Below are 24,117 nucleotides of genomic sequence, written 5' to 3'. Positions count from 1 at the left end.
TTCCTTCCTTCCTTCCTTCCTTCCTTCCTTCCTTCCTTCCTTCCTTCCTTCCTTCCTTCCTTCCTCCCTTTCTTTCTTTCTTTTTATTTTCTTTCACTTTCTGTTGCCCAGGCTGGAGTGTAGTGGCGCAATCATGGCTCACTGCAGCCCCAACATCCTAGGCTCAAGTGATCCTCCCACCTCAGCCTCCTGAGTAGCTGGGACTATAGCTACCTGACACAACACCCAGCTAATTTTGTATTTTTTGTAGAGATGGGGTCTCACTGTGTTGCCTAGGATGGTCTCAAACTCCTAGGCTCAAACAATTCTCCTGCCTCAGCCTCCCCAAGTGCTGGGGTAACGGGTGTGAGTCACTGTGCCTGGCTATTATTTTACTATTTATTTAGTTCAGTATGACTAATATATTTATTTATCAATTAAACGTTTGTTTAATACTTGAATTTCCCCTGAATGTGACAGAAACCTCTAAAACTTTGAATACTGATATAAGTACATTAGCAATTTAATACTTCATGAACAGAAATTTGCTGAAACATCAGTTATATATGCATAAGTTTAAAAAGACTATATTAACAGAAAGAAAGTGGTCAGCACAGAGAAAAGTATTTCAAGGAATAAGACTTAGCATTCTGTGCTTAAGGAGGAAGGGTTATTAGGTCCAGGAGACACAAATTAGTCATTAGAAATATTTTTGGCCTGGCCCACTGGTTCACGCCTGTAATCCTTGCACTTTGGGAGGCAGAGGTGGGTGGATCACCTGAGGTCAGGAGTTTGAGACTAGCCTGGCTAACATGATGAAATCCCGTCTCTACTAAAAATACAAAAAATTAGTCAGTCGTGGTGGTGGGCACCTGTAATCCCAGCTACTTAGGAGGCTGAGGCAGAAGAATTGCTTCAACCTGGTAGGCAGAGGTTGCAGTGAGCTGAGGTTGTGGCAGTGCACTCCAACCTGGGCAACAAGAGTGAAACTCCGTCTCAAAAAGAAAGAAAGAAATATTTTCCTGGTTATGAGATAAAGATATTTCACTGGATTTATTTTCAGAGGCTTAGTAAAATATTCTCCCCATACTATTTTACTTCCCATGTTCGAATTCTATGCTCACCAAAAAAATTTTATCATTAACAACTACATGTCCCGATTATATTTATCTGTGGAATGATTAAGGAAAAGGGATATACTTATATCTAAAACCAAATACTCTATATCTAAAACCTAATACTTTATATCTAAATCCTAATACTTTATATCGAAAACCAAAACCAAAAACTACATCCATAAATTGGCATTCTTACTTCCATTGTACTCTTATTTGAACTTAATACTTGACCATCCATCAACAGGTGTGTAAAAAGTTTGGTTGATATATGAAACATTCAGAATTCAAATCATATGAACCCAATGAAAAGCCCTTGGGGAAAAAATGACTGTATTAACATTGTGTAGTTAGCAACCAGGTAATAATTCGAATGAGACAGTGATATCCATTGGGATTTGACTTCTTAGAGAGCATTACCTGTTCCGTCTTCTGTAACAAGAGCATGCACTTCGAGGAAACTCCAGTATCCTTCCCGATTTAACTCAAAAGCTTCTGTGTTAATAAACTTGGAGACACAGCCATCTTTCCCTAGCTGAAAAGAACAATAAAAGAAAAGTTAAATTTTAAAAGAAGACTGTAAGAAATAGCTATAATAGGGAAAATGTGTAACCTCACTGAAGCAACTTCAAGAATATTGTATGACCCAAGTTTTAATTTTATAAAATAATTCATTGTGCTTCTAGAATTATATTTTCAGTTCATGTATGTATGGATTTACCTATAACTACATTTGAATTTTTAATAAATACTCTTACAATATTGTGTTTTAAAAATCTCTTCATGGTGACATTCTTTTGTTAATATACAAGATAATAAACACATCCATCACTAGTCACATGTATTCACACATGACATTTGCAATTTTGGTAATTTCAGCCATATTCTTTTACAGTTTTGAAACTGAGTTTTATATTATTATTAGTTACCACACCTTGGACATTTATGGGACTATTTACTTAGCAGTTACGAACACGGGCTTTACAGTCAAACACCAGGATTTGAACCCTGGCTTTGCCACTTATTACTTCATACAAACTGGGATATTAATAAAGAGCTTGTAGAATCGTATTACATTAAATGATAACTGGGTGTTTAGCACAGGGCCTGGCACTTAGTAAACATTCAGTAGGTAGTAGATTTTTAAATCAAATTCCTTTACATTTCTCTCAGTGTCTATTCAAGTGAGACTGTCTCGCTAAGTGAAATTTTTAAAGTGTCACAATTAGTAACTAAAGTTAAACAGGAGGACTTGGCAAATATTTTTAAAACGTGGGATCAATTGTGCTCATATATTCCTGGGCTATTACATTGGGGAAAAACTGAGTTCCTGTTCTACTCCTTCATCTTACGATGAGATGAGGAAATCTAGTCCTCAAGATGTGGGTGAGATGTCAAAATCATGTGCCACTTCAGGGGGTCCTTGAAACTATAAGAAAGTCTAGAACCATTTCCACAAGCTTAAAGGTCTAAATAAATTTCCACTACACTAAAGGTGAATAATTCGATAAATTATTTAGTCCACATTCCTGCTTTACATGTGCATTTGATATATTTTCAACTTCTATTTTAGGTTCAAGGGTACATGTGCAGGTTTGTTATATAGGTAAATTGTGTGTCATGGGGGTTTGCCGTACAGACTATTTCACTATCCAGGAATAAGCTTAGTACCCAATAGGTAATTTTTTGATCCTCACCTCTTCCCACCCTACATGTATATTTTAAATTTCCAGATCTCTCAAACCTCCTGAAGGGCATCTATATAATATAGCCTTCTTCAATAATGCATTCTGGGATCTACCTACCCAGTGTACTTGGCTTATACTGGTTTATTCTCTTCTAGAATGTGCATCTTTAAAGATTATGACTGCTTCATAAGGTGCAAAACCCATGAGGATAGGTACCTGATCTGTCTTGCTCAACAATGAAGCTTCTAAATAAAATTACTCTCGCATATTAAAAGACCTCGATATTTATCTGTTGAATGAATTTGTGGAGAAAATTTCTGTATCCTTGATATCCCTGAAGATACAGCCCCACTAGTTATTTAAATATTTATATGATCTTGGTTGGGGTGCAATGACTCATGCCTGTAATCCCAGCACTTTGTGAGGACAAGGCAGGCAGATCACATGAGGTCAGGAGTTCAAGACCAGCCTGGCCAACATGGTAAAACCCTGTCTCTACTAAAAATACAAAATTAGCTGGGCGTAGTGGTGCACGCCTGTAGTCCCAGCTTCTTGGGAGGTTGAGGCATGAGAATTGCTTGAATCCAGGAGGCAGAGGTTGCAGTGAGCCGAGATCATGCCACTGCATTCCAGCCTGGGTGACACAGCGAGATTCTGTCTATAAATGTATATGTATTGACATATATTTATGATCTTGAGTTTTGACGTAAATTTATGATCTATTTTTGCTGCACCCATGATCTTGAGCAATGTATTTAACCTCTTGCTGCTTTAATCCATTTGTCAGTAAAGGGGCGATAATAGTGTCCCCTCATAGGGTACTATTTGTTTTGAGAATCAAATGCACATAAACTACTTAGCTCAGTGACTGACATACAAGAAGCATCCATTAAATGTTAGCAATGATTACAATTGTTACTACTGTTAGTGTTTATTGTCCAAATTTTTTTTTTAATTTAAGAATTAGAAGGTTCTTACTTATTTCCAACCTGAAGTATTCTCTAAACAGGACAGGAATATATGACTCTGTGTGTGTGCACGTGTGTGTCTGCCCACGTGTGTGTGGATAAATGGTACCACACTGTAGTGTGGGGATTGTGGCTGGCAGTTGTATATTAGCCAGTCAGATCTGGCATGGTTACAGCTGAAAGCCTTGCTACATCCTAGACCAGTCTGTTTGTGTCCATTTTCTGAATGTTGGTTCTCGAACCTTCCAAGTAGATCTTTTAGGAAATTCCTCCTTTGTCAGTTTGGAAAAGTTGATTCTTCTCTTTAGTGGTTAAGAACCCTGACTGATAGAGTTCCCATCTGGAGCTCCTATATACACTTATTTCCAGTGAGGATAGATTGAGAGGAAAATAATTATGCATCTAATACTCTCGAATATACAGAAACATCATCATATCTCCCTGACTAAATCCACAAAGTAAAAAATAAAGACAGGACATATGTTCCCAGAAAATTGATAAGGTATAGATTTTGATATGAAACCAAATCCATTTTTAATTAAGAATTGAAATTTACTACTCAGTTTCTGATACTATAATTTGCTTTCTGTCAGTCAATAGAAAATGAAAATTAGCATGACATAAGAGGAATATAAAATTTACAATTAGGAATAGAAATATAGAATATAAGTATGTATTTTTAACTGTAAAAAGGGAAACAAGAAGAAAGGAAGGTAAATGAAAGGTGAGGATAAAAGGTTAATGCAAACTTATTTATAATTTTGCAGATATACCTCTTACCTGAATGGTAAAATTTTTACAGAGTGAACTGATAAGACGACCACATGAATGATAAACAGTAGATTCTCTGCACACACTAAGTTGGACCTTCCCGTCCACAGGTTCACCATAGGTATATCTAATAGAAGAATATAGCAACAATACAATTACAGAGGTCAAGGTCATTTTAAATCTGTATAGGGTTTTGAAACTTTTATTTAGTAGCTGAAACCAGCACTGTAACAACATTTAAATAGCTAGTTACCATAAATTTTATTTTCTAGAGGAAATCTAAAACAATGGTACTGACTAAAATTGAGTTGAATGCTTTAGGCAAAGACGTATTTTAAATAAAAAGGTTGAAATAGACATGTAGAAGTCATATATCTACATGTAGAAGTCATATATCTAAGTCACTAAAATACAATGCAAACAAAAAAACTAATAGTAAAGGAAAAAATACATCAGTCATTATTTCATTAAAAATAGTATTTTTTACATACTGATAGCAATGGAGCATTAAAAAGCAAAAAATAAAATAAAATAACATTTTGCTTTATAGTTTTTTGTTTTTAAACTGCTATAATGAGCATATTTTTATGGGTTTTACTTTTAAAATGTAAATTATATGTATTTATTTTTTATAAATGTCATTTTAAGACATTAGATTTTGGGGTCATTTCCTTCTTTTGTTTGTTTTGTTTTGGAAAGGAAGAAGAAAACTGTTTATTTTTTTTTTTAAATTATGCTTTAAGTTCTGGGATACATGTGCAGAATGTGCAGGTTTGTTACATAGGTATACATGTGCCATGGTGGTTTGCTGCACCCATCAACCCGTCATCTACATTAGGTATTTCTCTTAATGCTATCCCTCCCCTTGCCCCCCAACCCCTGACAGGCCCCAGTGTGTGATGTTCCCCTCCCTGTGCCTATATGTTCTCATTGTTCAATTCCCACTTATGAGTGAGAACATGTGGTGTTCGGTTTTCTGTCCTTGTGATAGTTTGCAGAGAATGATGGTTTCCAGTTTCATCCATGTCCCTGCAAAGCACATGAAATCATTATTTTTTATGGCTGCATAGTATTCCATGGTGTATATGTGCCACATTTTCTTTATCCAGTCTAACATTGATGGGCATTTGGGTTGTTTCCAAGTCTTTGCTATTGTGAATAGTGCTGCAATAAATGTATCATGTGCAGGTGTCCTTATATTAGAATGATTTATAATCCTTTGGGTGTATACCCATTAATGCTGGGTCAAATGGTATTTCTAGTTCTAGATTCTTGAGGAACGGCCACACTGTCTTCCACAGTGGTTGAACTAATTTACACTCCCACCAATGCTTTTACACAAAGTGCTCCTATTTCTCCACATCCTCTCCAGCATCTGTTGTTTCCTGACTTTTTAATGATCACCATTTTAACTGCCATGAGATGGTATCTCATTGTGGTTTTGATTTGGATTTCTCTAATGACCAGTGATGATGAGTTTTTTCTCATATGTTTGTTGGCCATATAAATGTCATCTTTTAAGTGTCTGTTCATATCCTTTACCCACTTTTTGATGGGGTTGTTGGCTTTTTCTTGTAAATTTGTTTAAGTTCCTTATGGATTCTGCATGTTAGCCCTTTGTCAGATGGATAGATTGCAAAATTTTTCTCCCATTCTGTAGGTTGTCTGTTCACTCTGATGATAGTTTCTTTTGCTGTGCAGAAGTTCTTTAGTTTAATTAGATCCCATTTGTCAATTTTGGCTTTTGTTGCAATTGCTTTTGGTGTTTTAGTCATAAAGTCTTTGCCCATGCCTATGTCCTGAATGGTATTGCCTAGGTTTTGTTCCAGGGTTTTTATGGTTTTAGGTCTTACGTTTAAGTCTTTAATGCATGTTGAGTTAATTTTTGTATAAGATGTAAGGAAGGGGTCCAGTTTCAGTTTTCTGCATATGGTTAGCCAGTTTTCCCGACACCATTTATTAAATAGAGAATCCTTTCCCCATTGCTTGTTTTCACCAGGTTTGTCAAAGATCAAATTGTTGCAGATGTGTGGTGTTGTTTCTAAGGCCACTGCTCTGTTCCATTGGTCTACATATCTGTTCTGGTACCAGTACCATGCTGTTTTGGTTACTGTAGTCTTGTAGTATAGTTTGAAGTCAGGAAGCATGATATGTGAGGCCTCCAGCTTTGTTGTTGTTGTTGTTGTTTTTTTTTAGACAGAGTCTCACTCTGTTGCCAGGCTGGAGTGCAGTGGTATAATCTCGGCTCACTGCAAACTCCATCTCCCAGGTTTAAACAATTCTCCTGCCTCAGCCTCCCAAGTAGCTGGGACTACAGGCGCACACCACCATGCCAGGCTAATTTTTGTATTTTTAGTAGAGACAGGGTTTCACCATGTTGGCCAGGATAATCTCAAACTCTTGATGTCAGGTGATCCACCCACCTCAGCCTCCCAAAGTACTGGGATTAAAGGTGCAAGCCGCCACACCTGACCCTCCAACTTTGTTTCTTTTATCTTTTTTTTGCTTAAGATTGTCTTCACCATATGGCTCTTTTTTGGTTCCATATAAAATTTAAAGCAGTTTTTTTCTAATTTTGTGAAGAAAGTCAGTGTTAGCTTGATGGGAATAGCATTGTATCTATAAGTTACTTTGGGCAGTATGACCACTTTCATGATGCTGATTCTTCCTATCCATGAGCATGGAATGTCTTTCCATTTGCTTGTGTCCTCTCTTATTTCCTTCAGCAGTGGTTTGTAGTTCTCCTTGAAGAGGTCCTCTGCATCCCTTGTAAGTTGTATTCCTAAGTATTTTATTCTCTTTGTAGAAATTGTGAATGAGAGTTTACTCATGATTTGGCTCTCTATTTGTCTATTATTGGTGTATAGGAATGCTTGTGATTTCTGCACATTGATTTTGTATCCTGAGACCTTGCTGAAGTTGCTTATCAGCTTAAGGAGTTTTTGGGTTGAGATGATGGGGTTTTCTAAATATACAATCATGTCATCTGCAAACAGAGACAATTTGACTTCCTCCCTTCTTATATGAATACCCTTTATTTCTTTCTCTTGCCTGATTGCCCTGGCGAGAGCTTCCAATACTATGTTGAATAGAAGTGGTGAAAGAGGGCATCCTTGTCTTGTGCCAGTTTTTAAAAGGAATGCTTCCAGCTTTTGCCCATTCAGTGTGATATTGGCTGTGGGTTTGTCAGAAATAGCTCTTATTATTTTGAGATACGTTCCATCAATACCTAGTATATAGAGAGCTTTTAGCATGAAGGAGTGTTGAATTTTATCAAAGGCCTTTTCTGCATCTATTGAGATAAATCATGTGGTTTTTGTCATTGGTTCTGTTTACGTGATGGATTGCGTTTATTGATTTGCATATGTTGAACCAGCCTTGACTCCCAGGGATGCAGCCGACTTGATCATGGTGGATAAGCTTTTTGATGTGCTGCTGGATTCTGTTTGCCAGTATTTTATTGAGGATTTTTGCATCGATGTTCATCAGGGATACCGGCCTGAGATTTTCTTTTTTTGGGTGTGTCTCTGCCAGTTTTCGGTATCGGGATGATGCTGGCCTCATAAAATGAGTTAAGGAGGAGTCCCTCTTTTTCTATTGTTTGGAATAGTTTCAGAAGGAATGGTACCAGCTCCTCTTTGAACGTCTCGTAGAATTCAGCTGTGAATCTGTCTGGTCCTGGATTTTTTTGGTTGGTAGGCTATTAATTACTGCCTCAAATTCAGAACTTGTTATTGGTCTATTCAAGGATTCAACTTCTTCCTGGTTTAGTCTTGAGAGGGTGTATGCATCCAAGAATTTATCCATTTCTTCTAGATTTTCTAGTTTATTTGCATAGAGGTGTTTATAGTATTCTCTGATGGTAGTTTGTATTTCTGTGGGATGAGTGGTGATATCCCCTTTACCATTTTTTATTGCATCTATTTGATTTTTCTCTCTTTTCTTCTTTATTAGTCTTACTAGCAGTCAATCTATTTTGTTGAGTTTTTCAAAAAACCAGCTCCTGGATTCATTGATTTCTCGAAGGGTTTTTCATATCTCTATCTCCTTCAGTTCTGCTCTGATCTTAGTTATTTCTTGTCTTCTGCTAGCTTTTGAATGTGTTTGCTCTTGCTTCTCTAGTTCTTTTAATTGTATGTTAGGGTGTTGATTTTAAATCTTTCCCACTTTTGCCTGTGGGAATTTAGTGCAATAAATTTTCCTCTAAACACTCCTTTAGCTGTGTTCCAGAGATTCTGGTACGTTGTGTCTTTGTTCTCAGTGGTTTCAAAAAACTTTATTTCTGTCTTAATTTCGTTGGGTACCCAGTAGTCATTCAGGAGCAGTTTGTTCAGTTTCCATGCAGTTGTGTGAGTGAGATTTTGAGGTTTTGAGTGAGATTTTGAGGTTTTGAGTGAGATTCTTAATCCTGAGTTCCAATTTGATTGCACTGTGGTCTGATAGACTGTTTGTTATGATTTCCATTCTTTTGCATTTGCTAAGGAGTGCTTTACTTCTAATTATGTGGCCAATTTTAGAATAAGTGTGATGTGGTGCTGATGAGAATGTATATTCTGTTGATTTGGGCCAGAGAGTTCTGTAGATGTCTATTAGGTTCATTTGGTCCAGAGATGATTTCAAGTCCTGAATATCCTTGTTAATTTTCTGTCTCGTTAATCTAATATTGACAGTGGGGTGTTAAAGTCTCCCGCTATTATTGTGTGGGAGTCTAAGTCTCTTTGTAGGTCTTTAAGAACTTGCTTTATGAATCTGAATGCTCCTGTATTGGGTGCATATATATTCAAGGTAGTTAGTTCTTCTTGTTGCATTGATCTCGTTACCATTATATAATGCCCTTCTTTGTCTTTTTTGATCTTTGTTGGTTTAAAGTCTGTTTTATCAGAGACTAGGATTGCAAACCCTGCTTTTTTTTTTATCTTTCCATTTGCTTGGTACATCTTCCTCCTTCCCTTTATTTTGAGACTATGGGTGTCTTTGAACATGAGATGGGTCACCTGAATAGAGCACTCCGATGGGTCTTGACTCGTCATCCAATTTGCCAGTCTGTGTCTTTTAATTGGGGTCACTTAGCCCATTTACATTAAAGGTTAATATTGTTATGTGTGAATTTGATCCTGTCATTATGATTGATGTCATCTGGTTATTTTGCCCGTTAGTTGATGCAGTTTCTTCATAGTGTTGACGGTCTTTACATTTTGGTTTGTTTTTGCAGTGGCTGGTACTGGTTGTTCCTTTTCATGTTTAGTGCTTCTTTCAGGAGCTCTTGTTAAGGCAGGCCTGGTGGTAACAAATTCCCTCAGCATTTGCTTGTCTGTAAAGGATTTTATCTCTCCTTCACTTAGGAAGCTCAGTTTGGCTGGATACGAAATTCTGGGTTAAAAATTCTCTCCTTTAAGAATGTTGAATATTGGCCCCTACTCTCTTCTGGCTTGCAGGGTTTCTCCAGAGAGATCCACTGTTAGTGTGATGAGCTTCCCTTTGGGGTTAATCAGACCTTTCTCTCTGGCTGCCCTTAACATTTTTTCCTTCATTTCAACCTTGATGAATCTGACGATTATGTGTCTTGGAGTTGCTCTTCTCAAGGAGTATCTGTGTGGTGTTCTCTGCATTTCCTAAATTTGAATGTTGGCCTGTCCTGCTATGTTGGGGAAGTTCTCCTGGATAATATCCTGAAGTCTGTTTTCCAACTTGGTTCCACTCTCCCCATCACTTTCAGGTACACCAATCAAATGTATGTTTGGTCTTTTCACGTAGGCCCATATTTCTTGGAGGCTTTGCTCGTTCCTTTTCATTCTTTTTTCTCTAATCTTGTCTTCAAGTTTTATTTCATTAAGTTGATCTTCAATCTCTGATATCCTTTCTTCCATTTGATCAACTCGGCTGTTGATACTTGTGTATGCTTCATGAAGTTTTCATGCTGTGTTTTTCAGCTCCAATAGGTCATTTCTGTTTTCTAAACTGGTTATTCTAGTTAGCAATTCTTCTAACCTTTTATCAAGGTTCTTAGCTTCCCTGCATTGGGTTAGAACATGCTCCTTTAGCTCAGAGGAGTTTGTTATTACCCACCTTCTGAAGCCTACTTCTGTCAATTCATCAAATTCAATCTCTGTCCAGTTTTGTTCCCTTGCTGGCAAGGAGTTGTGATACCTAGGCAAACAGGGTTTGGAGTGGACCCCCAGCAAACTCCAGCAGACCTGCAGAAGAGGGGCCTGACTGTTTGAAGGAGTTTCTGTCTTCTTGAAGCTGTCTACATAAAATTAATAATTCTCTGACAATTTAAACAGACAGTCTTCCATGTGAGCTGCCTTTTGATTTTGAGGTTTGGAGAGATGTTCAAAAAATAAGAAAATCTTGCTTTTTCTTCTCTCCTCTTTAGAGGAGAAGAGGCATTCTGCTTTATGGAATTTTCAGCCTTTTTGTGCTGGTTTTTCCTCATCTTCATGGATTTCTTTCTTTCTTTCTTTCTTTTTTGAGACGGAGTTTTGCTCTTGTTGCCCAGGCTGGAGTGCAATGGCACAATCTCAGCTCACTGTAACCTCCGCCTCCCAGATTCAAGCAATTCTCCTGTCTCAGCCTCCTGAGTAGCTGGGATTACATGCGTGTGCCACCATGCCCAGATAATTTTGTATTTTTAGTAGTGACGGGGTTTCTGTATGTTTTGTCAGGTTGGTCTCAAACTCCCGACCTCAGGTTATCCACCTGCCTCGGTCTCCCAAAGTGCTGGGATTACAGACATGAGCCACTGCTCCTGGCTATCTTTGTGGATTTATCTACCTTTGGTCTTTGCTGTTGGTGACCATCAGATGGAATTTTTGTGTGGTTGTCCTTTTTGTTGACGTTGATGCTGATGTTATTGCTTTCTGTTTGTTGGGTTTCCTTCTTACAGTCAGGTCCCTCTTCTGCAGGTCTGCTGGAGTTTGATGGGGGTCCACTCCAGACCCTGTTTGCCTGGGTATCACCAGCAGAGGCTGCAGAACAGTAAAAATTGCTGCCTGCTCCTTTCTCTGGAAGCTTTGTCCCAGAGGGGCACCCGCCAGATGCCAGCCAGAGTTCTCCTGTATGAGGTGTCTGTCGACCCCTGCTGGGAGGTGTCTTCCTGTCAGGAGGCACAGGTCCCTGACGCACTTGAGGAGGCAGTCTGTCCCTTAGCAGAACTTGAGCACTGTGCTGGGAGATCTGCTGCTCTCTTCAGAGCCAGCAGTCAGGAACATTTAAGTCTGCTGAAGCTGCTCCCACAGCTGCTTCTTCCCCCAGGTACATGGGAGTTTTATCTACAAGCCCCTGACTGAAGCTGCTTCCTTTCTTTCAGAGATGCTGTGCCCAGAGAGGAGGAATCTAGAGAGGTAGTTTGGCTACAGCAGCTTTGCAGCTCCGCGGTGGGCTCCAATTATATTTGTTTTTAATTACATGGAAGTACACAAATATTTGTTCATTGTTAAAAAATTTAAATAGGTAGAAAGGGCAAAGAACAAAATTGCTTGTAAGGAATAACAGTAGATTCTTCTGGGCTGCATTTTATGACAATTTCTCAATTTCATCTTCCAAATTACTAATTCTCTCTTCAGCATCATCCATCCTTCTAGTCAGCCTTTCTACACATATATTTTTAAATTAATAATATGCTTAATTCCAAGGTCTTTAATTATTTTTAAAGTTACACTATTGACTCATATCTGAGTATATAAATTTTACTTATTTCTAAATTTTTTTCGGATTGATGTTCAACAGTTTTCTCAGGTATATATTGCTTTCTTTTTTTTATTTGTTTAATACCTTGATTTCAAGTCTTTAGACTCTTCAACCATTTAGCGATTCATGCTTATGTTTTGGGATTCCCAGCTGGCTTGTCCTAGAGTGCTTTATTTCAATTATGCAATACTTCTCCAGTAAAAATGACACAGGAGCCAACACACAGCCACTGTGATAGGGAAGTACCTAGACATTTGGGCTTTGGGGATTTCTGTTACTCAGGGGATTTTCCAGCAATGCTGGGAATTCCCTGCCTCTATGATCCAACTACAATGAGACATTTCAGTCTCTGCCTTTTCTGTATTCTCCCACTCCAACTCTGGAGGTGAAGCACAAGGTAGTGACATCAAAAAGTTAGCCGTGTTTCTTGACTCTTACAGACTTCCAGCCTAAAGTAGACACAGGAAGGAGGACAGGTAAATCTTTCATCTTAAAGTTTGGCATGGAATTTTAGATTACTGCAATGAAGCTCTCCTAATAACTAGAAATTACCAGGTCACTTTTCATTTTTAATTATGCAAAATTAAAAGGAAAAGAAGTACACATGAGTCAGGGAAAGAATGAATCCTCACATGAGGTCTGAGGAGACAAAGTTTTATGTTTGCACCCTGGCTGTCTTTGCTGGTTATATAAACTCCGTGAATGTTGCTTAACTTAGTGACAAGAAGAGGGGAAAACAACCTGACCTGCTTCACTGCTACTCCTGCCACACATTAATCCTCACTATTTGCCCCTAAGTCCCTGTCTGCCCTTAGTATCCTCCATACTGTGCCCCACCATTACCCTAAAGCCACTTGTAACTCTTATAGCAGTTTTCTCCATGATACATCGTGAGCTTCAGTTTTCTTTTATAATCATGTAATACATAAAGATTGAATTGAGAAATCATCATAAACAGAACATATTGTCCAGTGGAAATTTCTGGGAGATGGAACGTTCTATGTTTTATGTTTATGCTCTCCAATTCAGTGGCCACTAGTCACATGTGACAACTTGAAATGTGGCTAGCACAACTGAATATTTAATTTTAATTAAAACTTAAATAACCACATATGGTCAGTGGCTACTGTATTGGCTGGTGCAAAATAATATGTTATGATGTAAAAAAGATAGTAGTCAGTTGTCTTAAACCGTTGCATAAAACCACGTGTCATAACATGCATTAAAATACTTATAGATGGATGGAAGAATTCATAAAATCAGCAAAATAATTTCATACCGTGTTTCTCCCTTACCTTCATACATTTATATTTTACTTCTTTTTAGCCATCTATCCCATTCTAATATCTTTCTGTGAATGCATTATTCTATTATGTACAGTTTCAACTTACAAGGCACAGACATTCACTTTGAATTCAGAGTCCACTACTAAGATATTTTCTGGTGCATCCACAGTCATTTGAAATTTGGGTAACACTGCCAGTAAAAAAAAAAAAAAAGTATATATTATATTATAATGTATATATTATATATTATTAACAGAACTATTATTAACACAAATACATATTAACATAAATACATTCATACAAAACTATTGTTTCTCCTTTACAAACCATCGACCTTTGCTTATGTTTGCCATTAATAAACAGTGTGAGGAGGACACTGAAGTGCATAAGACTGGATTTTGGAACTGGATAGAAAAATGCATATTTTGAATTTCAAATTCATCACTTTTCAGGTGTTGAACTTGGGAAAGTGTTTCTCAATATCTTCATCTTTAAAACAGTAATAATGATACTACAATAGAAATTTTATGAAGACTTTAGGAGAAAATATGAAGGGACTAATGGCTAACATATGACTAATGTTAATTCCATTCTTTTCATAAGAAGTGCTTTACATCCCAGAAACTATCATATAAAATAGAATCCAGATACTACAAAAGGAAGATAGAATAGATAGCCTAGGTCAACAGAGAATTTCAGGAAGATTATGGGCTGAACTAGGAGATAAAAATCAGAGTAGATGGTGAACCCTAAAATAGTAACAGAGGACAAGGAAAGAGGAAAGGAAGAGATACTCACTTGAGAATTTGTCATTTAATAATCCTGCCCTTGCAAAATTGAAAAGATTTTGTAATTTTTTATTAATACGTAATATTTTCATTGCTATTTATTTACCATATTCTTCCACAGAGAAGGAGTGATATGTTTTCTTCTCATTGAGCGTCTCCACGGTGATTCTATACCATCCGAGGATGGGCTCTGAGATTAATTGGAAGGAAAGTTGTAGAATTCCTCCCACAGACTCCTCATTCACCCACTGCTGTATTCGGTTGCCTTCTGGATCCTAAGAATAAGAAAGTGTATTTTTGCATGCTGGATGTTTTTATTCATTATAAAGTTTCAGCAAGGTGCTTCCTACTTAGGTTTCTAACCCACTTAAGATTCAAAACATGAGTGTGTCCTCACATTCCCCAAGGAGACTTGGTTACTCTCCTCTCTGGGGTCACACAGGTGCATACTATAACACTTAGTATATTTTAGAGCTAGCTGTGATTTTTTTACATTTATTTTCTGTGTCAATCTCTGATTTCTTAAAGGCGGGCCATATTTTATCCCCAGTGCACAAAACATTAAGTACAAATTTATAGACATTCAACAACTAAGCATTACATTAAATACAGTCATAGTTGCCCATTGTCTATATTATTATTATCTATATTAATGGGTGCATGCTAATATGAATCACATGGTGGTGCGGGTGGAAACCTATTTCTGTCCTCTTGAGGCTGTCTACATGAAATTAATAATTCTGTGACAATTTAAATAGACAGTCTTCCCTGTGAACTGCCTTTTGATTTTGAGGTTTGGAGAGATGTTCAAAAAAATGAGAAAACAATTCTTCAACTAGTAGTTATCTTACCTGAAGGGTGATCACTGGATACTGAAATAAAAATAAAAATAATGTTATTATATGAACTCAAGGGTTTTTTCCTAGATGAGTGAAGAGGTTAATTATAAATCTATTATTAAGCAAAGAAACAAGCACATTTAGGAGAACCCAAACAAATACTGATTTCTGACTGAAAGTTTGACTATCTGTTGATTATACTGAGACTCATCTGCCTAGTTTTCAAGAATTTTCATTTACTTCTCTCTCTTTCACAACACACACCCTGCCGTCTCAGTAAGCAACCCTGCCCTTGGGTCTTTCTAACATAATAAAAATGCCCTCTTAGATGAATAATAACTTCCTTATCGACAAATTCGTGGTCAGTCTTCACTCTGACAGTTGCAATGTTTCACACTGCTGGTTGCCTCTTTTTGAAATGCTTCAATTTTTATTTCTGTATCTAGCACTAATTTTTTTTGTCTTAGATTATTGACCATTCCTATACTCCATCATTTCCTTATCAGACAAATAAATAAATGTAGACATTTGCCCAAGTTTCCCTTGCAGAGTCTCCTCTCCTTCATCCTTCTCCTTCCACCTCTTTGTATCTCCTCTCAGTTCTCTCCATGTTTGCCACTCTTGCCCCCTCTAAACCTATAGTCAACAGTTTGACTTTCATCCCTTAGTGTTTTCTCTCAGGACCTTAAAACAAAGTTGAAATTAAACACTCCTAGGCCAGAAGCTCTCATGTGAATAGGCTGATGAGAATTTTAAAAATGAGTATGTAGGGTCCTTTGCCCACTCCCCAAGTTGCTAAGTGCTCCTTCCCACTAATTGCAGCATTCATTCACTAATGAAACATAATGTGTCTGGAGACAGGAATAGGATTCATAAACCTTGTTCAGAATTCTTGTAACTGAGAAATAGAACAGTTGAATTAAGGGCCTCACTTGTTATTCTAAATTCATGGAATTGAAACTCGATGAAATATTGAGATGGTATTGAAGAAATACTGCTGCATCATTAACTCAAGCATTAAGAGAGGTAGAGCTTCTCATGAGATTTCCTCATAGGAAGAAAAAGAATATATTACCCAAAGGTGCCATGGGAAGACGTTAACCATTTGGATGAGATTCTAATAATGAGAAATGAACGTAGAGTACTGTCCCTTTTTGTTTGCTCTTTGCAATATTTCCAATGCAGATGGCTTCAACTGTGTTCAACAAATTCAGTTTTTATTACTTAATTTGTCTTTTTTTATTACTTAATTTGTCTTTTTTTATTCTTTTTTTTCTTTAACTGATCTTGGTCTATTTCAAAAAACTAGTGAGCAAGAACCTAATAAAACCACATTTTCATTGTTCTAAGCTGCTTGATTTTTTTCCAAAAACAATTATTAAAATGAGGCTGATTCTGCTCTAGTCACTAAGGACTGTCTGTGCTAAATCTCGTATAAACCAGTCAAGAACCAATACAATAACTCCTTCATGTCCCCTTCTGGTTCATGCTACCTCTCCCTAAAAAGAGGGCCTCTATTTGGAAGACAAGTAGTTCCAGGTCTTAAGATAAGTTTCAAGAAAGATCTGAAACTTCTTGATGTAAATGAAACTTCCTGGAAAAAAAAAATGTTTGAATATTCTACAAAACATTGACCTAAAGGAAAAGAAAGTCACCATCAGTAATGAAATTGCAGAAAATGAAAGAAAAGACTGATATAAGATTTGGGCAGAAGAAACTAGGTATATGCTCTATATCTTGGCTCATTTGATAATGACCCAAGTTGCATCATTACTATATTTTGATTATGTAGTCAAATTTATTATGAATGCCCAAATCTCATAGGCCAGCCATGCATTGAATCTATTTATTTAAATGGAATACTGAACCGGATAATATCCAGCAATTAGAAACACTGGCTTGGAAAGATAAAACCACATGATCTCTTAGCTGCCATCATTTTTGGAAATGCTACATCTATTTCCATCTCTATACATAAACACATGCAGTTTGCTGTGCCATGGAAACCCCATGCCATAAACATTTGGTACAAACGTCTTCTTATCTATGACCCATATTTGAAGGAACAGTCCATTAATCCTGTTGTTCTTATGCAAATGTAGTTATTATCAAGCAGGGAGTTGGATAATCATATTTGGCCTAATTGATAATAATAAGTCAACAATGGGGGTTGAGAACTAACAGAGAAGTTACGATACTGTTGCAGCTGCTTTGATTTTCAGGGAGCCCTTTACTTCCCCGGGGTGCTTCCAATCGAGGATGATTGTCAAAGGATTGCAGTAGAAATTCTCACTGCTTTGGTTAAACAGAGGAGTGGCATTCTTAGAAATAGAAGCTTCAACCATGAACCAAGGAGAACAGGAAGCACACGCTATCTTATAGAAGTGATTTTGGATTTAGATTAATACAAGGTCTTTGGGGCACTAAAAATTAGATTCCTGCTCTGGAAATTAAAATTAAGCAACAATCTAGTGAATGTAGCATAACTATAGAAGATGGGGAAAGGAGGTGGATTAAAAGTGATGACGTCTTAAATATGTTAAGGATGAAGTACAATTTGGAGGGAGGAAAAGGCAGTAACAGAGAAACCATCTGTACAGCTTCTGTAAGCTTAAGAAGCTTCTTCGTAACTGCGTTCAGTTGATAGATTGACCTAAGAGACCACAAAAGAATGCTTAGTTCTAACAGGTTTCTAAAGTACACGAAATGAAATTTATCAAGTATCCTGTTGTAAAGACTTCAGTCTTTTCCAGGTTATGATTCGTTGTCTTTTGACTGTTTTCACTATTAAACACCTTTGTTCTCAGATTGTCTCTATCAGGGTTGCAGTTCCCTGCTGAAATACTGTCTTAGACTATCATCACCATGTTCCTGCTATGTATTTAGTTCCTTAACTGCACATCAGTGTCTATGAAGTAACTCCTTTGAATTTCCCATTAGGGAAAATGAGGCAGCGTCACTTTCCCTAATGAGTAGCAACACTTCCCCCTTTACTATCCCTGTGTAAATAAGAGCAATATCTGGAAAAATTGGAAGGGGTCTGGAACACATCCCCAGTCAAGTTATTTCTCTGCTCTACACACAAACTGTTCCTCTATGACCAACTGTAATTCAGGTGCCTTCACAACATAGCAACAAGCCTCCTTTCCAAATAGTTTTTCAACATGACCCTTTTATTTATTTATTTATTTTGAGATGGAGTCTCACTCTGTTGCCCAGGCTGGAGAGCAGTGGCCCGATCTCGGCTCACTGCAAGCTCTGCCTCCCGGCAGAGCCATTCTCCTGCCTCAGCCTCCCGAGTAGCTGGGACTACGGGCGCCCGCCACCACACCTGGCTAGTTTTTTGTGTGTTTAGTAGAGACAGGGTTTCACCGTGTTAGCCAGGATGGTCTCGATCTCCTCACCTCATGATCTGCCCACCTCGGCCTCCCAAAATGCTGGGATTACAGGCATAAGCCACCGCGCCCGGCCCTTCAACATGACTTTCTATATTTGTTATAAGTTTCAGCAAAGTTGGGTTATGACTATTCCCTAAATCCTCTTAATTCTCTACCCACATGCCTTCACTAACATTTTTTCTCTGCCTACAGTATCTTCTAGGCCTAATTTATACATTTAGTCATCTCTGTTCCCTAAGGAGTGTCTTGATTTCACCTACCCTGTGACATCTGTATCAGGCATGGCCAATGCTTCCCCCTTCGATCCCTTTTTCTGGTTCCTTCCGACTACCCCCAGCTCCATTGTGTTTTACTTCTAACAGCTTTCACCTGTGGACTTTTTGAGAGGCCTGTTTTGGGGCCTGGTGGTAAGTTCTTAGGGGTTTACTCCTATGTTGTGGGGTGCCCAGAGCCAATAACTGCCTGATGCTGGAGTACAAAAGCCCAGCTTTGGTTCCTAAAGTGGAACCAACTCTGAAGTGTAATTTACGCTCCAGAGCTTCCTGCCAGTCAGGCTGAAGACTTTGCCCAAAATCAATTGCATCCATGCTTGGTTTCCTCCCCTCCCCTGCCCTGCTTCTCTCCACTCTCTTATTGGTTTCTCCTGGCAGCACTTTCTTGATAATTCAGTTGTCCATTTTTCCCTCTCTCAGAATCCCATTTTGGAGAAGTTGACCTGAGATAAAACCTCTCCTGGTAACTCCAAATACAAAGCAGCCGTAATGCTAAATTCACTGGTCATGTAATTCACTCATTCAGTCATTATAAAGTATTATTGTGACTCGGCTCACTGGCTCATGCCTGCAATGTCAGCGCTTTAGGAGGCCAAGGCAAGAGGAGCTTGAGGTCAGGAGTTTGAGAACAGCCTGGGCAACATAGCAAAACCCTGTCTCCACAAAAAATAAAAAAAATTAGCTGGGCATGATGCTGCTGCCAGTAGTCCAAGCTACTTGGGGGACTGGGGCAGGAGGATCACTTGAGCCCAGAAGTTAAGGCTGGCGAGTTATAATCGCACCACAGCACTCCAGTCTGGGCAACAGAGCAAGACTCCATCTCTAAAATACATAAATAAATAAAATATTCACTCTATATAACATTACTCATTCACTCAATACATAATTTAATAATGGTATAATATTAAGAGCCTACTCTCTGCCATATCCTATTCTTCCAGATGTCAGTAATATAGTCATGCATGTTGCTTCATTTATGTTCTTCCCCAACAACCTCTGTTCTAATGTAATCATTCTGGGGACAGAAAGAGTATCTTCTGTATCTTTGGGTCTCGGCTTACCTAGCACAGTGCTTTATAAGTGGTGAGCATTCAGTAAATTACAGACTTTTATCTGTAATTAGGAAATATGTTTAATTGTGTTGACCAGAGAGAGTGAGGAAGAAGAAAAAAGGAAAAAGTTTGATGGTAAGGGAAGAATACACAGGCTAATAAGAATGTAAAACCAGTAACTTAGACTGGCCTGCCTCATTTTCATGGATTAATTTTAAGAAGCAAAACCATGCACAAATACCTACCTCTTTCTAGCTATAACTTACCATTTCATCAACTGGTTTCAAATGATCATCCAGAGACACAACTCGAAACATCACTGAAGAAAGAAAGAAAGGTGATGTAATGAAAATATTTACCTTTTGTGTCATCACTGCTTTCTTCCTACATTGATTAACTTAGGTGAATCGAAAAGCACTAAGTTACTACCACCTGTGATGAGGAGTTACACGCACATCTTATGTAAGACATATCGGATCCCTGGGTTACCAGGTTGAGCTTATTAAGTTATACTGCCAAGAAAGGGTTCAGTAGAAGAACTTTTTGTCTTTCTTTTGTACTTCTATCCCTGCTTTACCTTTCTCCTCTTGTGCATTCTCACAACATGTGCTCAGGCTGCCTAACGACTTCACTAAAGAAACAAAAGCCAGAGGAAGCAGGTCACTTAACTGTTAGTACAATTTCTCACAGAGATGGCATGCATACTTATTTAGTGTGTGCTTTTTCTGTATATCCCTCATCAACCAATACCCTTATTCCCTCAACCCGCCGTGGAAGCGCCTGCAATCAGCTGTATTCTCCCACTCTCACATTCTTATCTATCTGTGTCCTATCCCCGAGTTGGTTCTCAGCCTGATGGACCTTGTCAAACTCATGTTACTGTGCTGTCAGTAAACTTCATTCTCTTTTGAAGATGTTTCTCTCTGCCCCTATTTCTCTCACAAAACTCTCGATTTCTTTTTTGCTTTGAGGTTGCCTCTCTCCCTCTAGGTCTCGATAGTGGAGACCTCTCATCTTCCACATGGCTTGAGAAGGGAAATAAGTAACTTCCTAGTTCACAACTCCAACAAAACATTTTTTTCTTGCATTTTAATTCAAAAGAGAGAAATTATTATTTTAGATGCCACTAGTTTCAGAAAATTTATTCCTGTTGATGTCATCTAGTGACTTTCTGGTTGCTGTCATAGGATGTCACCTGGCTAATGGTCTTCCTTTCTACTGCTTAGATGTCATGGGAAGTTTTGATATGCTTTAAGGGAAATGAAGATTCTTGTCAAAATTGGTATTGGCCATCATACCAGAGTCATTGTATTTTGGAAAAAATTTCATTTGCTGATGACAAGACTATGTTGTCATCTTTCTGTCCCTTTGTGTTTTCAGGTTCATTTAGAGTTCAACTTTTTTAATCTCATTCTTCCAGATTATTGACCCTCTCCTGGCTTCAATTCATTTATTCACACATTAATTTTTAAAGTCTTTATTTGATAACCTATTTCATAATTCTATTCATATGTATGTGCAAGTATGGGTGTCAAATGCTGATGATTTTTTTAAAAAAAAGACTTGCTGTTTGGGTACCACGGAATTCATAAGACTGGCTGAGAAATGCTGATCCCATCATATCTCATGGTTTAAATGTGGTCTCTACATTGATGGTTCTTCAAATTCATATCTTCAGCCCTTTTTTCTTTTTTCTTTTTCTTTCTTTTTTTCTTTTTTGAGACAGGGTCTCACTCTCATCACTCAGGTTGGAGTGCAGTGAAGCAAGCTCAGCTCACTGCAGCCTCAACTTTCCAAGCTCAGGTGATCCTCCCACCTCAGCCTTCCAAGTAGCTGGAACTACTTTGCCCCACCACACCTGGCTAACTTTTTTGTAATTTTAGTAGAGGTGGGTTTTCACCATGTTGCCCAGGCTTATCGTGAACTCCTGGGCTCAAGTAATCTGCCTGCCTTGACTTCCCAAAGTGCTAGGACTACAGGCATGAGCAACTGTGCCTGGCCCTGCCCTTTCTTCTTACCTAAAGTTTCATAAATACTGCTTCCTCCTTGACATATCTGCCTGAATATTTAGAAGATATCTCACCCTTAGTGTGCCCGAAAATGTAATCCTGATTTCTTTCCTCTTGCCCTACACTTCCTTATTTTAGTAAACGACAATTCTGTCCAGGTGTTTAGGCTAGAAATTTTGGACTCATTCCTATTCCCTCATTCTTGTCATCCCCTCATTCTCATTCCCTCTTTATATTACACTCTACATCAAAACATACCCTAAAGATATTACCTGCTATTTCTCTTGCCCAGAATGATTTTCTTCACCCATGGTAGACATCCTCACTTCATTCAGGTCTCTGCTTAATTATCTTAAAACATTTTTTCCCTCTAGTTCTAATCTTTTCACCTACTTCGTTAGCTCTGTCATTTAAAAATCGAATTCTGGCTGGGCACGGTGGCTCATGCCTGTAATCCCAGCACTTTGGGAAGCTGGCGGGGGAGGGGGGGAGCGGATCACAAGGTCAGAAGTTCGAGACCAGCCTGGCCAATATGGTGAAACCCCGTCTCTACTAACAAAATACAAAAAAAATTAGACGGGCTTGGTGGCACACATCTGTAATCCCAGCTACTCAGGAGGCTGAGGCAAGAGAATTGCTTGAACCTGGGAGTCGGAGGTTGCTGTGAGCTGAGTTTACCCCACTGCACTCCAGCCTGGGCAACAGAGCAAGACTGTTTAAAAAAAAAATAGATTCCTCTTTAACTCCAAAACTGTCCCCGTCTTTGTTCAAGATGTAATCATCTCGTGTTTGGACTCTCACAACTGTCACTAACTGGATCGCTGCCATTTGTGTGGCCATAACCTAGCTAATCTTTCTATGGTTATCAGAGCCACTTTCTGAAGACTATATCTTATCTTGAATCTTCTCTGATGAAAACCTCCCATTGCACAAAAGCCAATGTCTTCATAACTTAATGTGTAGCAAGTCACACGTTACTTTGTGTGAAGTTCCGACCTGGCCTTCTACCACAGCCTCCTCTCCAGCCATTCCCACCGAGCCTCCTAACCTGAAGTTATACACTATCCTTTACCTGCGGTAATTTCATCGTGAGTACTGACTTTACTTCTGTCATAGTTATTTCTATAATAGCCCTTTCCTTCTCACACAGAGGGGCTACTTTCCCTTCTACCCTGACACTGGAAGCTTGAATAGCCCTTCTTTAATTCTCCCAGACACAACTAGAATCTGCTTTGCTGAAGACTTTGTACGTCAGTCAAGTACCTTATCCCTTCTTACTCTAAATGCATTCCTGTATATCCTCTTTGATATACTTATTTTTTAATAACTGAAGAATTAGTCACTTTCTATTCTATCTGTTTACTATACTTTTTCGTATTTTGTTCATGCCACTATATAGCAGTTAATATATTGCATTATAAATACTGTGAACTTCCCTGGTCAGTTTCTCGTTTATCAATTTTGTATTACTCTGCACTTTTATATTACTACAGTGTATCAGATTATCCAGGGCTCAATATCCACATAGCAAGGATTGAGGAAGTTGTAAATCAAATGGACTTTTAAACCATATTAAAATATGAAGATTGTACCAGATGTTTTACTATCATATAATCTATTATTTATTTGAAGGGCAGATTTTTATGGAATTAAGAATAAATGTCTCATAAAATGTCAAATAGTTTAAGTACTATTTTAATTCATGGTACTTTAATGTAAAATAACCTGTGCTCATTAAAGAAAATTAAGAGAAATTCCCTGAGATAGAAACAAGTTGAACTACAAATCGATTACACACCCAAATCTAAAAACATGCTGTTCATGGCTCTTGTGTTTGCATCTGTATGTGGATTTTCCACGTAGAATGTCTTCAGTGATAATATGTTTTCCCTATTTTAAAAAATTAACACAAGCTACGATAGGTGTTTAAGAGGTGTTTTAGAATTATGTCAGTCCCCAGAAAATATTTGTGATAACTGCACCAGATTAAGTCATATACAGATAACTTTCATTCTTATTTATTTTACAGGTAGGGTACCCTTATCGTGCAAGGTGTATTCTTGAAAACTCTCAATTTAAAACTAATTTGTTTAGGAGTTATCTTGTTAAGAGATTACATGTGTTACTATAAAAGTATAGCCCTCATGTAGCCAAAGCACACATAGCTGATAATGCACTCAGCTTGCCATCTTTAAAACTATGAAAACTGTAAATTTTCCTTCAGTTAAAAAATTGGGGAAAGTGTTTTCATTAAGTGAAATTA

At 37.9% G+C, this 24,117-nt stretch overlaps 1 protein-coding gene across 1 annotated transcript in view; it reads right to left on the bottom strand.

Moving 5' to 3' along the window:
• Positions 1-24,117, bottom strand: part of LOC105519788 (ovostatin) — a 50,198-nt gene that overhangs the window by 18,183 nt on the left and 7,898 nt on the right. Inside the window, exons 3-7 of the mRNA XM_011953266.1 lie at positions 15,136-15,156; positions 14,391-14,559; positions 13,602-13,686; positions 4,531-4,648; positions 1,515-1,629 (exon numbers count right to left, since the gene is read on the bottom strand). Coding sequence (XP_011808656.1) covers positions 1,515-1,629; positions 4,531-4,648; positions 13,602-13,686; positions 14,391-14,559; positions 15,136-15,156 — 508 coding nt within the window. The remainder of the gene's footprint in view (positions 1-1,514; positions 1,630-4,530; positions 4,649-13,601; positions 13,687-14,390; positions 14,560-15,135; positions 15,157-24,117) is intronic.

Source organism: Colobus angolensis, unplaced genomic scaffold (genome assembly GCF_000951035.1).
Source record: "Colobus angolensis palliatus isolate OR3802 unplaced genomic scaffold, Cang.pa_1.0 Scaffold11, whole genome shotgun sequence".
NCBI lineage: Eukaryota > Metazoa > Chordata > Mammalia > Primates > Cercopithecidae > Colobus > Colobus angolensis.
Note: the sequence above shows the minus strand (reverse complement) of the source record. Positions and strands in the feature narration are given on the sequence as shown.